This window comes from Juglans microcarpa x Juglans regia, chromosome 2D (genome assembly GCF_004785595.1).
Source record: "Juglans microcarpa x Juglans regia isolate MS1-56 chromosome 2D, Jm3101_v1.0, whole genome shotgun sequence".
NCBI lineage: Eukaryota > Viridiplantae > Streptophyta > Magnoliopsida > Fagales > Juglandaceae > Juglans > Juglans microcarpa x Juglans regia.
In genome coordinates, this window is record NC_054596.1 from 8608229 (window position 1) to 8621563 (window position 13335).

The 13335-nt window shown below is 36.6% G+C and overlaps 2 protein-coding genes and 1 pseudogene across 2 annotated transcripts; all 3 read left to right on the forward strand.

Annotated features, from left to right (window-relative positions):
• The first annotated feature begins 2058 nt into the window (after positions 1 to 2058).
• On the forward strand, positions 2059 to 3575 carry LOC121248372 (embryo-specific protein ATS3B). Its single transcript, XM_041146832.1, has 3 exons — positions 2059 to 2301; positions 2446 to 2553; positions 3119 to 3575. The coding sequence occupies exons 1-3, from the start codon at positions 2182 to 2184 to the stop codon at positions 3440 to 3442; spliced, it is 552 nt and encodes a 183-aa protein (XP_041002766.1). The 5' UTR covers positions 2059 to 2181; the 3' UTR covers positions 3443 to 3575.
• A 3138-nt stretch (positions 3576 to 6713) lies between these two features.
• Positions 6714 to 13172, forward strand: LOC121248266 (DEAD-box ATP-dependent RNA helicase 7-like). The gene is made up of 14 exons (XM_041146673.1): positions 6714 to 7335; positions 7522 to 7656; positions 7739 to 7879; positions 8000 to 8111; positions 8359 to 8429; positions 8572 to 8726; positions 8838 to 8949; positions 9808 to 9909; positions 10002 to 10062; positions 10149 to 10317; positions 10401 to 10497; positions 10635 to 10729; positions 11648 to 11781; positions 12593 to 13172. Exons 1-14 carry the CDS (start codon positions 6850 to 6852, stop codon positions 12835 to 12837), a joined length of 2115 nt encoding a protein of 704 aa, XP_041002607.1. The 5' UTR covers positions 6714 to 6849; the 3' UTR covers positions 12838 to 13172.
• Positions 12038 to 12156, forward strand: LOC121251275 (annotated as a pseudogene).
• Positions 13173 to 13335: the final 163 nt, after the last annotated feature.

Genomic DNA, 13335 nt, shown 5'->3' on the forward strand with positions numbered 1-13335 from the left:
AGTTGAAAAACCCAAAGTCGATTACTTTGAGAAAAAATTTCATGCAAATCTTTCCATATATCAACTGGAGTTGTCATGTACAAAATAGTGGAAGCTATCTTTTTAGAAAGGGAGTTTGTAAGTCAAGAAAGTACAGTATCATTTCACCTAATCCAAGCATTCACTAATGGATGATCATCGTTAAGCTTTTTCAACACTCCTATTACGAATGCAGTTTTGTTCTTGGTGCTAAGAGCTATCGACATCGAGCATATTCATGAATGAAATTTTTCTTCAGTAAGTTCTTGCGAGACAAGCATTGTCCCTGGATTTTCTCCATGGTGAAAAAAACACGGGCCAGCAGGATCATCATACACAAAAAAAGAAAAAGATGAAGTCGCCATAATAAAAGAGAAGAAAAATTTTCACGAAAGAAGAAAAAATCTGCAGATTCAGCTACGGAAGATTTCGCTATGATACCATGATAAAACTTGGACAACCATTATAGCTACATCCAAGAACTAGAAAACAAAGATTGTGTTTCAGAGAAGAAACAGAGGAAAGGGAAAATGAAATTGAGAGAACTTTTTTTCTTGTATTAATAATTTGAACTTACTAAAATAGTACATGCTCATTGCTGTACCTTTTATATGTATGTGACTAAGGGATGGTTTGGATAAAAAAAGTCTTTTAATTCATCTCGATTCATTTCATTTAATCATTATAATTTTTTTACATTTTCACAAAAATACAATAAATAATTCAACTTTTTCAAATATTTGAAGTAATAATAATATTAAAAAAATTATATTTTAATAATATTTTATTTAATTTTTAATCTCTTATCTCAAGTCATTATTCAAACATTTCTAGCACGAGAAAAGCATATAATGACTTCTTCTAAAATTGCTAACAGAGGTCATTGCGCAGGCAAAATTTAAAATAAGTCATTATGTTGAGTTGTCGTATATTCATTACGAAAATCTACTAATATGGCAAGAAATTCAATATTTATATCAAAGTCGCTTTGAAGCGGTCGGGCTATTATTTTGGCTTTAACAGCCTCCAAAGAAAGATTGCCACATTAGCAACTCTACTTAAAGGATTTTGAAGATTATCACATCCAATTATTTCAAGTCTAAGAGTCCTGAAATGTTTTCATCGTTGAAGCCTCTCTTCTGATTTTTATTTTTTTGTATGGGTCAGTAGATGATGTTTTAAAGTTTTCATTCCCACTGTCACTTTATGTTTTGAAGTTCCTATCATTCTGCAGTCTCTAGAGAGAACATATTTTTCTTGTATCCACATTCCACAACAACTAAAGTAATTAATACCTGGGTAGCACATTTAGATGCTGGTGCTTGCCATTGAGTGCTTGCTCGTCAAAACCAAACCAAAGAGATTCATGATACTAAGATTTGAGTGATAGAAAACAACGAAACTAAATTACAAAAAGAAAAAGAAAAAGAAAAAATAAATAAGTTTACAATGTCTGTTTTCCAAATTGCAAAGAATGTTAAAACCAGTTTTAAAGTTTAAACCTGTTTTAGGAAACAAATGTTAACAAAAAAAGGAAAAGAAAAAGGTTGTCGTAGTCTCTTTCTACGTTGCCTCTCTGTCTTCTCTTTCTCAACACCCCATCTCATTCTGAAAGCAAAACCAAGACTCTTTGTATCTACCAAAAATGAACACAACGCATCTCCTATCTTCTGGCGACAGGGCCAGAGAGTTGGAGGACAGACGGCGATGATTTTCTTGTTTATGTTCGAGAGGGGGAGAAGAGTTGGATAAGGAGCTTTGGAGACCTGAGTATGAGAAGGGGAGTGAGGGGCTGCAATGGGGGACTACGAGATCTGAGTGTGGGAAGGAAAGTGGGAGTGGGATTTCCTTATGTGCGGTCACATTATAATTTTAATTAAAATTGTACGTCTATCGAAAGACTTTTTTTGGTGAAGGGCAAAAGGACCGATTATAAAATTTTCTCTATTTATATATATTTTATTATTATTTCTTGGGTAAGTCGTGGGTGTAAAATTAGAAAAAGACGCTACTTCAATACTATTGGTCAGAACTTAGAAGACAAAAACATGGTATTCAGTATTCACATTCTCCCTATATGACATCGACATAGGTGCCTGCCGTCCTTGATTCTTTCCATCCCAATTCTCCCAAGTGCCATTTTGAAGGAAAGAAAGAGGAAAAATGAACAAGCCTCTACGTTTTCTGCTCCAGTTTGCCTTCATCTTTATCCTCTCAGAAGCCAAATCTTCCTGGCTACAGCCCCAAGCTGCGGCAGAATCCTTCAATATCAGCTATATCCAGGTTGATTGTTTCATCATAAACATTTTTTTTCTTTTTCTTTTTTCGTTCGACTGTTCCTTTTTTTTTTTTTTTTGGGCTTTCTTCATCTCGTCGAATTAAAAGTTTCTCCTTTTTGTCTTTCTGTTCTTCTTTTGATTCCGAAAGAGTGCGGCGAGCTGTTCTTACACGGCTGTTATAACAACAAGCTGTTCCTCAACAAGGCACACCCGAGATCAGATCAGTATCTCTTTTGGCGACGCTTATGGCAATCAGGTTCGTTCTCTTTTCTTCTCTTCTTTTTCAATTTCCTTTTTCACGTCTACGAATTTCCCAAATTACGTTTCAATCTAATTTCTCAAATTTAGATGAACACCATCGTTTGAAATTGAAAACTTGATATTGGGTAAGTAGGATTTATCTGGATGATCGGGTTTTTATTGAGGTATTGACATAGAATTTCTCCATTAGATAAACTGTGGATTATATTTTTGTTAAATACCCAAAAATCATAGGACTCCAGTTTTAGGAGGCAATGAAATTATGGAAGAGAAAGGAGATTAGATTGTAAATAATGGGACTGAATTTGATGTTAATTTTCTTGAATTCTACTCCATAAACACCAATTGGCCGTAGTTCATAAATATCCGGTGACGTGTCTATAGTTCAACCGTAGATCTCCCACAAAAAAAAAGTTGGTGTCATTCTTTAGTTCCTTCTACAGAATAATTGAAGATGGGTTCAAATAAGAAAACCGAAAGAAATTTTAATGTGTCACTGAAGCTGAAGAACAAGAAATCGGTGTTTTTTTACTAAAGTCCTATAAAACTCTGATCATCAGATTTATGCACCGAGGCTGGACGATCCATCGTCGAGGGCATTTGAACGGTGTTCATCGGATACATATCAGATAAACGGACCTTGTGCCTACCAGATCTGTTATGTGTATCTGTATCGTACAGGACCAGATGGTTGGAAACCTAAGAGTGTGAAAATCTATGGCTATAACAGCAGAGCTGTTACATTTTACTATGATGTCTTTATCCCAAGTGATATCTGGTATGGATTTAATCTGTGTCAGAGTGCTTCTTCCTCAGGTCACCATTCTGGTTGGAAATGGTTCATGTTTGTTGTACTAGGGCTTACTGTTGGTGCTCTGATGTGAGTGTTTATCTACCATTTGCTTTTACATCTCTTATTACGTCTTCCTTGGTAAAAGTGTGTAACCTGTTATACTTGTTTATTGACATCGATAGCAATGATTGAATTCCAGAACACAGCATGTGAATTTTAAATGATATAAACTAGCATTTTCCTTGTTGTATGGATTAGCATACAGCCAAGGATCACTGGTTCCTTTCTTTTCTCCAATAGCTGTACTTTTGCTTTTCCCCCTTTGTTTTTATTCTGTTGCAAACTTCGAAAACAATATATGAAATTATGAATGGGAAATAATATTTACAGTCTTAAACCGTGCAAAACTCTACCATTGTATTCATTTTGAAAAAAGTGATTAAATTTAAAATACGCATGAAAAATTAGTTTTTAATAGTAGATCTCACTTTTTTTTAAAGGGGTATGTAAGATTTGTACATTCTAAGATTGTATATAGCATTGTTCATCCAAAATAGAGGGTGGATGATTGGAGAAGACTCTTGAATTGTGGGAGTGATCTTGGTTTGGATAGTGAGATAACTGAAAAAATTGAATTGCTTATTATATTTTGTATGTGAATTTGAGAAAGTTATAACGATGAAATGAGATGTGATGAGATGAGATGAAACACTTTCACTATCCAAACGGAGCCTAAATGTTTGCTGAGGATGACATTCTAATTTTACTAATAAACCTCCACTTTTAGTGAAGGAATGCTTTTTACAAAGAAAAATCTCTATATCTTTGTAAAATAATAACACTTGATCAAATTCCTAAAATGAGGCCGTATAGATTTTGTACAATGCTATGGTGCACACCAAATGGGCATCCCGAATATGCAAACTAGTGAAATGAATTTTTTTGTTTTTCTTTTATTTTCTTTTTAAGTAATTTTTAAATATCCTTAACCATTAAGAAAAAATAAAAAATATATAAATTTACTAATAGTCACTTCCTTAACTATTAAGAAAAAATAAAAAATATATAAATTTACTAATAGTCACTTCCTTAACCATTAAAAAAAAATAAAAATAAAAATAAATATAAAAATATATAAGTGGGCATATTTAGGAGTCATACTATAATTTTCCATAGATTTTGTCAAAACATATATAATTATGTAAAATGCTTTGAGAGATAAGTAATTTAAGAAAAAAAGCATCACGCCCAACAACACCTAAATTTGTCGGAGCATCGGCCAAATTATTTCCTTCTTAATAGGTATGAATTATCTCGAAAGGAAAATCAAAAGCAAGTATATCAGCCATCATGCACAATTTGAAATACATCTAAGGAGGCTATTTTTGGTTCTTAAACCACAAACAGTGAATCGGCCTCAATAGTCAAGACTCAATTTCCACAAACACATTTGTACAGTAACTCAAAATATCGTAACACAAAAAACAAGCAAATCTATAAATGAAAGACCATAATGCAATTCTCTGGCTAGCAATCCCAAGATTCGTTTTTTTAAGAAACATCAATATTTAAGTTGAGTTTGCTCGGTTCTTTTTTTTTTTTTATTGGCACCGGCGTCTAGGAACAGCGTTCTGACTAATCTCAGTTATGCACAGCCCCTCGACAATAAGTTTATCGCAAGTGCACTTCAGGTAATTCAGGAAAAAAATCCTCCAATCCAATAACTCCTAAAAATTGTTTGCACCCAAGGATATTTGAATTTTAGACCTAAGGAAGTATATCTCAAATCCAAAGCTTTTACTACTGGAGCCTACCCTTGAGATTAGTTTGCTCAGTTGATAGATCATGTCATTGAACTGAGAATGACCTATAAACGTAAAGTTATAATGATAACACAACTTCTTGATATCGATCAGAATAGTTTGATAAGAGAGTTCAATTTTTTGTAACCAAAGAGTAATCTTATGACATGGATAGGCTGCAAATCTAACAATTTCATCATTCCTCACAACATCATAACCACAGCTCGAAAGTAATTGAAAGATAAACTAGAGAAGCAAATAAGGTGAACCTCTTACATAATAATTTACAAAGAGAAATAATATCTTGGCTTGGTTATAGTTCAACAAAATGTGAAGCTGTTCATTTTATTATTCAAGAACATAATCTAAAAGGAAAACTCTTTAAAATGAAATTAATAGTCACCAAACTGTCTAGTGTGTTTACTGTTTAGAATAAGAAGAAAGTACAATACATGTTCTTTGGGAGTGCTATATCCTCATTCAAAAAAGCTATTTAATAGCAGCTTGTTTTAAGGATTTATTTGTTGCTATGTATAATATTGCCGATGAAGAACAGATGGAAGAAATAGTTGCGACAGAAATGAGACTTTGGTAGTGAATGTTTTATTTTCAACAACAGTTTTTCTGATCCAAATTTGGCGATGCAACAGTCAAAGAAGCAACTTGTTGATTATAAGGAACAGCAACAGATGCAGAGAATTTAATGAGCAGGTGGGAACCTCGTGATTTATTAAAGATTGATATTATAATAAGAGATGGTGATGGTAATGTTCTGGCTACAAAAAGAATGCAATGTGATTTTTTCTATTCATTGCTGGCTGAAGCTTTTGGTGCTCTGCAAGCAACAATTTTTTGTAGTGAGTTGGGCTTAAAGAGTATTATCTTCAAAAGTGACTCTCTCCAGATTATTAATAGCATAAAGTAACATGATTTTTATTGTAATAATGTAGATCTGATTATTACAATTTGATCAATGGTTTGTTAGGCATGTTAGAAGAGAAACCAATGTTGTGGCTCATTGTTTAGCCAAGAACTCTTAAGGATGATTCTATTGAGATGGAGGATTGTCCATTGAGTTAGTTTACATACAGTCTTCAAATGAAAATTTTTTATATAAGTTCATACAATTATATTTAAAAAAAAAATTAAAATAATATTTTTTTCCATTCATCAATTAGACTGTACACGTAATCCTCCACTCAGAAGTCAGGATTGTAAATAAAATTTCTCTTATCCATGTTATTTCTCTCATTTGATGGAGTTTTATTAATAAACATATTGACGTTGATTCTAAAAAAAAAAAACATAATCTAAAAAAAAAAAAAAGAGGAATAATCTCTTAAAATTATAGTTCGAATTAAGAATGTTGGATTATTCTGATTCCTAATTCCCAAATCCTTTTTTCACTGAACGCTACCGATGCCTTCCGCTCGAGATATTTTAGGAGGGAAAGGCGTATTCTTCTCCAAATTCTAATCTAACGGCCACAATCCAAATCATATGGCTTCCATCATCCAACGTTTTTATATCGGTCCACCCCTAAAGCATAAAGCCGTAAACCCTAACCGCCCCTCTTCCTCTCCTGCTTCTGCAACTCACTGCTTCATCTCTCTGCAGCAGGAGAAGCGCCCCCCCGCCTCTCTCCCTCCTTACACACCTGCGTACCTTTACTTACTATATCGAAAACTAGATAACTATGCCTTCACTATCTCTGTCTGATCCTCTTCTCTCCGAAGCCTCCAAGGACAAGAAGGAGAAGAAGAACAAGAAGATGAAGAGTATGGTAACCATAAACGGGACCCTAGAAGGTGACGCTCCTATCAGCGAGAAGAAGAAGAGGAAGGAGAGCAAGAAGCGAAAGGCTTTGGAGATCGAGGATGCGGAGGAGAGGAGCGAGACGAGCTCGGAGCTGTTTGAGCCGGTTAACTGGAAGGATGAGGAGTCAGAGAAGAATAAAAAGAAGAAGAAGAGCAAGAAGGCGAAGGTTGAGGAGGATGAGGAGGAAGATGACGAAGACAAGAGTGAGGGAGATCCGAATGCGGTGTCCAGATTTCGGATTTCGGAGCAGTTGAGGGCCAAGTTGAAGGAGAAGGGGATCGAGTCGTTGTTTCCAATTCAGGCAATGACCTTTGATACCATTCTTGACGGCTCCGATTTGGTCGGTCGCGCGCGTACCGGACAGGTATATGTTCTTCGCGACTTATATCTTTATGTACCTATGTATGTATTGATGCGTGTATATGTTTGTATCCGTCTTTAACAGTCTGTCTGCTGACTACGTAGAACAAAAAAGAATGTTGTCTGGCTAGTTCTAAATCTTTTATTCTATGCATGTTGAATACTGAGCTTGGCTTTGTTTACGATGTAGGGTAAAACACTTGCCTTTGTATTGCCCATCTTGGAGTCACTTACAAATGGACCAGCAAAAGCTTCACGAAAAACTGGATATGGGAGGGCACCAAGTGTTTTGGTACTTTTACCCACTAGAGAACTAGCCAACCAGGTAATATATTAGGGTATCAAAGGAATTTATCCTTCTGTGACAGTAATATGTGTTTTCTAATACTTGTTTGGGTCACTTCCAGGTTTATGCAGACTTTGAAGTTTATGGTGGAGCGTTGGGGTTGGTGTCATGTTGTTTGTATGGCGGAGCTCCATACCAAAGTCAAGAGACTAGACTCAAGAGAGGGGTTGACATAGTCATTGGAACACCTGGCCGAGTTAAGGTACCATTATTATCAATTTCCTTTTAGACAAGGTTTTGAAAAGCATGAGGGTATTGGTATGTGGAAATTTGGGTCTATATATTTCTAACGCTTGTAGATTTCCACCGAAATTTATTGTAGGATCACATAGAGAGGGGGAATATTGACTTTAGCTCTTTGAAGTTCCGGGTTCTTGATGAGGCTGATGAAATGCTGAGGATGGGTTTTGTTGAAGATGTTGAACTAATTCTAGGTATGTAATTGCATAAATTGTTTGGGGCTTTTCGCATATGATTGGCTTCTTCTTGAGTCTGTTAGGCACGTTTGACTATTTATGCCATTATTTTATAACTGAACTATAGTACAATCTTTAGTCTAATTTATCGCAAGGAGCGAGTCTTTGATTCGAAAAGTTGTTACAGTTTGTACTACAATGTGTCCTTTCCTGTCTATTTCAGTGGTGCTTACATGTATTTAACTATTTCCTTTGGACTCTCCAGGAAAGGTAGAGGATTCAAGTAAAGTTCAGACACTGCTCTTCAGTGCGACATTGCCTAGCTGGGTTAAGCAGGTTAGTATGTTACTACGATTTCCAGTTATAATCTCTTCCTCAACTCAGCTTTCAGGTTACCTCTTCTATATAGCCTTTCAAATCATGGAATTTGTATGCATTTTATTATAATCTTGACTGAACCTCTGTTTTCTTTTGCTAGATTGCTGCTAGGTTTCTTAAACCAGACAAGAAAACTGCCGACCTTGTAGGTAATGAGAAAATGAAGGCTAGTACCAGTGTTAGGCATATTGTCCTTCCCTGTTCTAGCTCTGCAAGATCCCAGCTTATTCCAGATGTTATTCGCTGTTATGGCAGGTTTGTTTTTTTTAATGTTGTCCAACATCATTTTTTAGACTATGCTTAAATGTCCTTAATAGTTGAATCGCGTTCCTCATTTATTTCCTGGTGGGATTGTCTCTGATTTAGTGGAGGCCGGACAATTATTTTTACTGAAACAAAGGATTCTGCTTCTACACTTGCTGGGTTGTTGCCTGGAGCACGGGCATTGCATGGAGATATACAGCAGGCTCAACGCGAGGTATGTTGGTTATATACTTGCGCATTCTCTCTCTCCCCCTCCCCCCAACCCACCCAACAACACACACAGAATAAATAAATAAATAGATGGGATGGGGCTACGATAAACAAGTTTGTTTCCTTGAGAAATGTGGAGGCTTAGTTTCAAATATTCCAGTCAATCTTGTGATATTTATAGAGGCTCCTTCAAACCTATTACGTGTAAAGAATTGATTCCTTGAAGTTATCAAACCTCTGTCCAACCAAACCAACCCCTTTGTCCCCCTCCAAAAAAAAAGATATAATTTTTTTCAATTGGATGGAAATTGGCCCAGCTTGCTGCAGGTTCTGCTTCATTTCTCCACTCCTGTTCATCTGTTCAACTGTCCAATGTTTGTAGCAGATACAATGGGTGTTTGCGGGTTCTCAGAGGGTCTGGCCACAAGCTAGCCACAAAAAAAATTATTTTTAATGTTTCATACTGTCCATTCTTTTGTTGGACACTCGTAGCAATCCTGTGTAGATTTGTCTATGTTGCATGTATTGATCACTAACAGAATAGTGGTAACAGCGGGTTTCTATATTTAGCAAATTGTTTTGCTATCATATGAATTTTCGAAGGAGGACTTTCCCTATTTTCCTGAATCATTCCCAGTAGGACTTATTAAAAAAACCATAGCAGGAACAAGGGTTTTATGATTTAATTTTTTTTTTATAAGTAAAATGAAAATTTTATTAATACAAGGAAGCAGGCGAAGCCCTTATGATTTAATTCACTGATTAAAAAAAAGGGTTTATGATTTTATGTTCATTTCCCTATTGAGAGAGACTTCTCTTTCCTTTTCTTATCTAAGTTGTGATCTGGTACTGGTCTTTGCAGGTCACACTTGCTGGCTTCAGGTCTGGAAAGTTCATGACATTAGTCGCCACAAATGTGGCGGCGCGGGGATTGGACATCAATGACGTGCAATTAATCATTCAGGTTTGTGTCTGTATCTGTAGGTGGGTAGAATAGGTGTATATACAGAGACTGTAATGCTTGTTAATTTAAGTGGAATTGGTGTTTGTGCTTAGTGTGAACCTCCGCGTGATGTTGAAGCCTATATCCATCGATCTGGACGCACAGGAAGGGCAGGTAATTTTTGAGACTTGAAGCTTTTGTTTTGAATGACTTGGTAGTTCTGGTGTACTGAGAGGTCTTCCTGTCAATTTCCTTTGAAGGTAATACTGGAGTGGCGGTAATGCTTTATGATCCAAGAAAGTCCAATATATCTAAGATAGAAAGAGAATCCGGTGTAAAGTTTGAGCACATATCTGCTCCTCAACAAGCTGATATTGCCAAAGCTGCTGGTGGAGAAGCTGCAGAAATGATAATCCAAGTCTCTGATAAGTATGCATGTTTCTTTGTAGCATTAGCTGGTAGATAATTTTGTGCGTGTTGGCTGTAAGCACTAACATGCTTTGAAATCTCAGTGTAATTCCTGCCTTCAAGTCTGCTGCCGAGGAGTTGTTGAACAACTCTGGTCTATCAGCAGTTGAATTACTTGCAAAAGCTCTTGCCAAGGCTGCTGTGAGTCTCCCTTTCTCCCCCTTCCCCCATCTCAAATGATTAATTTTCTATTTTTTATTTATATTTGTCTGTATCTTCTTTCAATTTTGTTATCCTGCCTGTAGTTTTAAATATATAAGCTATCGTGTGTCGTGCAGGGTTATACTGAAATAAAGAAGAGATCACTTCTCACTTCAATGGAGAATTACGTCACAGTACTTCTCGAGGCTGGAAGTCCAATCTATACACCATCGTGAGCACTTGAACTCTTACATCCTTTTCTTTTCAATAGTTTCGTCCGGCACAATGCTACATCTTGGAATCTACTTGTAGTAAGGACCTGCATCCTTTTTGGCACAAGTAGAACGAGTAAATAAAATGGATGCTGACATGTGTGTCACCTGCTCAGTTCTAGCAAAATGAGCTGTAGAAGTTATGTCTGGAATAGTTTTGGTCAAGCTTGCATTCTCACTTGGGTATCATCTAATTTGTGTTCAGATCCAAGAATTAATGTGATGAGTAGGAACCGGGGTTTACTCTGCAGGGGTGGGTCCGAAGGGCCCTGCCTTGGAGAGGTTCCCCGACATAAAAAAAAAAAAAATAATGTGATGAGTAAAAACAATGGTCTTTCTACTTTATTGGACGGGCAAGAACTTTTTGGAATGCTGGAAGTGCTGAAATTAGAGACTCAAATACCACAATTAATTGTTTTTGGCAATGGTAGATTGTGAATTGGATGTTTGCTATAAAAGCAAGTTACTTTAAAATAAAATTATGTTTGCGGCAAAAGCAAGTTGGTTTTAATTTGAAGGTTATTCTTAACACGGGCGTTGGCCATAAGTATGAAAGATATACTGCTCTGGGATTTTGTTTGTATGTGGTTATGTTTTTATATATTTCTCTTTTGTTGTTTAATACTATGCTTAGGGATCCCTAAATATTATAACCTTCATAATGTTTGAGGATTCCTGACTTGTGGTTTCCATCAGTTGTTGCTGCTGTTATTATTATTGGCATGCGCATGCATTGATGGAAAATGATGTATAATCGTACACCTCATGCGATTATAAAGTATCGGCATTAGGATTCACTGTACTTTTTTTGTTCGGCGTCCATCTCCCTCTTATAGGTTGACTTCTGCCTGACTTAAAGTTTCCATGAATTGTCGCAGTTTTGCTTATAGTGTCCTGAGGAGATTCTTGCCAGAGGAGAAGGCTGAGGCGGTGAAGGGTCTTGCTCTTACCGCCGATGGAAAGGGTGCAGTGTTTGACGTTCCTGCTGAAGACTTGGATACATTTCTTGCTGGTATGTTCAATGTCATAGATTGTTAGTTTGTAACTATTATTAGTGTCAATGGTGTTATTAGACTCGACTTCACATTTTCTAGGTCACATTCCTCTACCAAGTTGTCAAAGCTGCCCTCTCTTTCTCTTTCCCTAACACTTAGCTTCCCAGCCTTTAATGGATGTGTGATTGTTTGATTTTATTTTGGTGGAGGCTACATATACCAAGGGAAGGGCAATGACTTCGATCAGTACCCTTGGTCTTGACTTTGCCAAAGCGGTTGTAGCCAAATCAAATGACTCATTCACTCATAGAAGTAACTGGCCGGTTTTTGTGAGCCCTCTTTTTCCAATCGATCTCTGTCAACTAATCTGCTGACTGAACTTTGTCACATTCTTTTATCTTTTCTTCACTTTCTTCCTTTTTTTTTTTTTTTTCCCTGTCGAAGGGTTTGTTGAAGGGTTGGGTGGGTGAAGAGAAGGGAGAGAGAAGAGGGAAAGGGCATAGGACTTTTGCCTTTTTTAAGTGATCCATTTCAAACATCAATTGCTTAAAAGGGTCACCTTCCTGGCAAACCTGCTTGGGTTTCCCAGCAGTTTTCGTCTAACACTGCTTACAATTATCACGTTGGTGGTGATTACAGCTTGGTCTAACATCATTATCTATATGAGGGTGTGCGTGTGATGATTGTTTATGCTTCTGAACTTTACTGAATAGCTTTCTGAGCTGTACTTACTATTTGGCATTTGATTAACCCTTCTTTTGATAGAACGGCGAATCTTTGCTCTCTAATGGGATGTTTTATCATATCTTTTTTGTTTTTGGGTTGCAGGTCAAGAAAATGCAGCCAATGTGAGCTTAGAGGTGTTGAATACATTGCCGCCTTTTCAGGAAAGAGAGCTGTCAAGAGGGGGAAGATTTGGTGGTGGTGGTCGGGGTGGCTATGGTGATAGAAGTTGGGGAAGGTTTTCTGGTGGACGGGGCGGACGGGGTGGTGGCTTTTCTAGCAGAAGAAATGATAGGTTCACCAATGGCTCTGGTGGGAGGGGTTATGGTAGCAATAACAAAAAATGGTGAAGAGCTTCTAAGCTGTCGGTATCAAGTTAGCCAGTGGTCTGCATTGATTTGCAGTGGAGGAAGAGATGTGCGTGATAATGAAGAAAATATTCGTTATAGGGCCTTGTCGGAGGAAACTTGAAATCTCTAGGCATGCTCGGTATAGAATTCTTCTTTTTCGATTTCACTTTATTTTTTTTTTTTTAAATTAAATCAAGCTTATTTATAGGCTTTGGGGATTTTTACTTGTCTCCCCATTTGCTTCTCATTTTTGGCTGCAAATGTAAGATCTTTCTCAAATCTCTGTTGTTATTGATTGTCTCACGAGAAAAAAAAAAATAGAGTATATTAGATTCCATATCGACGTTTTGGCGACTCTTTTTCTTTGTCATGCATTATAAATTCGGGCATCGACTAGAAGCTCCACAGAAACGAAAGAATAGAACAAAAGGCAAAAAGTACTGAAAAAAATAAAAGAAACCAAATAGTAGTGAAGGCTTCTTGCCATGTGGAGAAGTA

Excerpts from the sequence above, each read along its gene's own strand:
- LOC121248372 (XM_041146832.1), top strand. The coding sequence starts at position 2,182 with ATGAACAAGCCTCTACGTTTTCTGCTCCAGTTTGCCTTCATCTTTATC. Across the intron at positions 2,302-2,445 it reads TCAATATCAGCTATATCCAG|AGTGCGGCGAGCTGTTCTTA; the intron begins GTTGATTGTTTC and ends TGATTCCGAAAG. Across the intron at positions 2,554-3,118 it reads GCGACGCTTATGGCAATCAG|ATTTATGCACCGAGGCTGGA; the intron begins GTTCGTTCTCTT and ends TCTGATCATCAG.
- LOC121248266 (XM_041146673.1), top strand. The coding sequence starts at position 6,850 with ATGCCTTCACTATCTCTGTCTGATCCTCTTCTCTCCGAAGCCTCCAAG. Across the intron at positions 7,657-7,738 it reads CTAGAGAACTAGCCAACCAG|GTTTATGCAGACTTTGAAGT; the intron begins GTAATATATTAG and ends GGTCACTTCCAG. Across the intron at positions 7,880-7,999 it reads GAACACCTGGCCGAGTTAAG|GATCACATAGAGAGGGGGAA; the intron begins GTACCATTATTA and ends AATTTATTGTAG.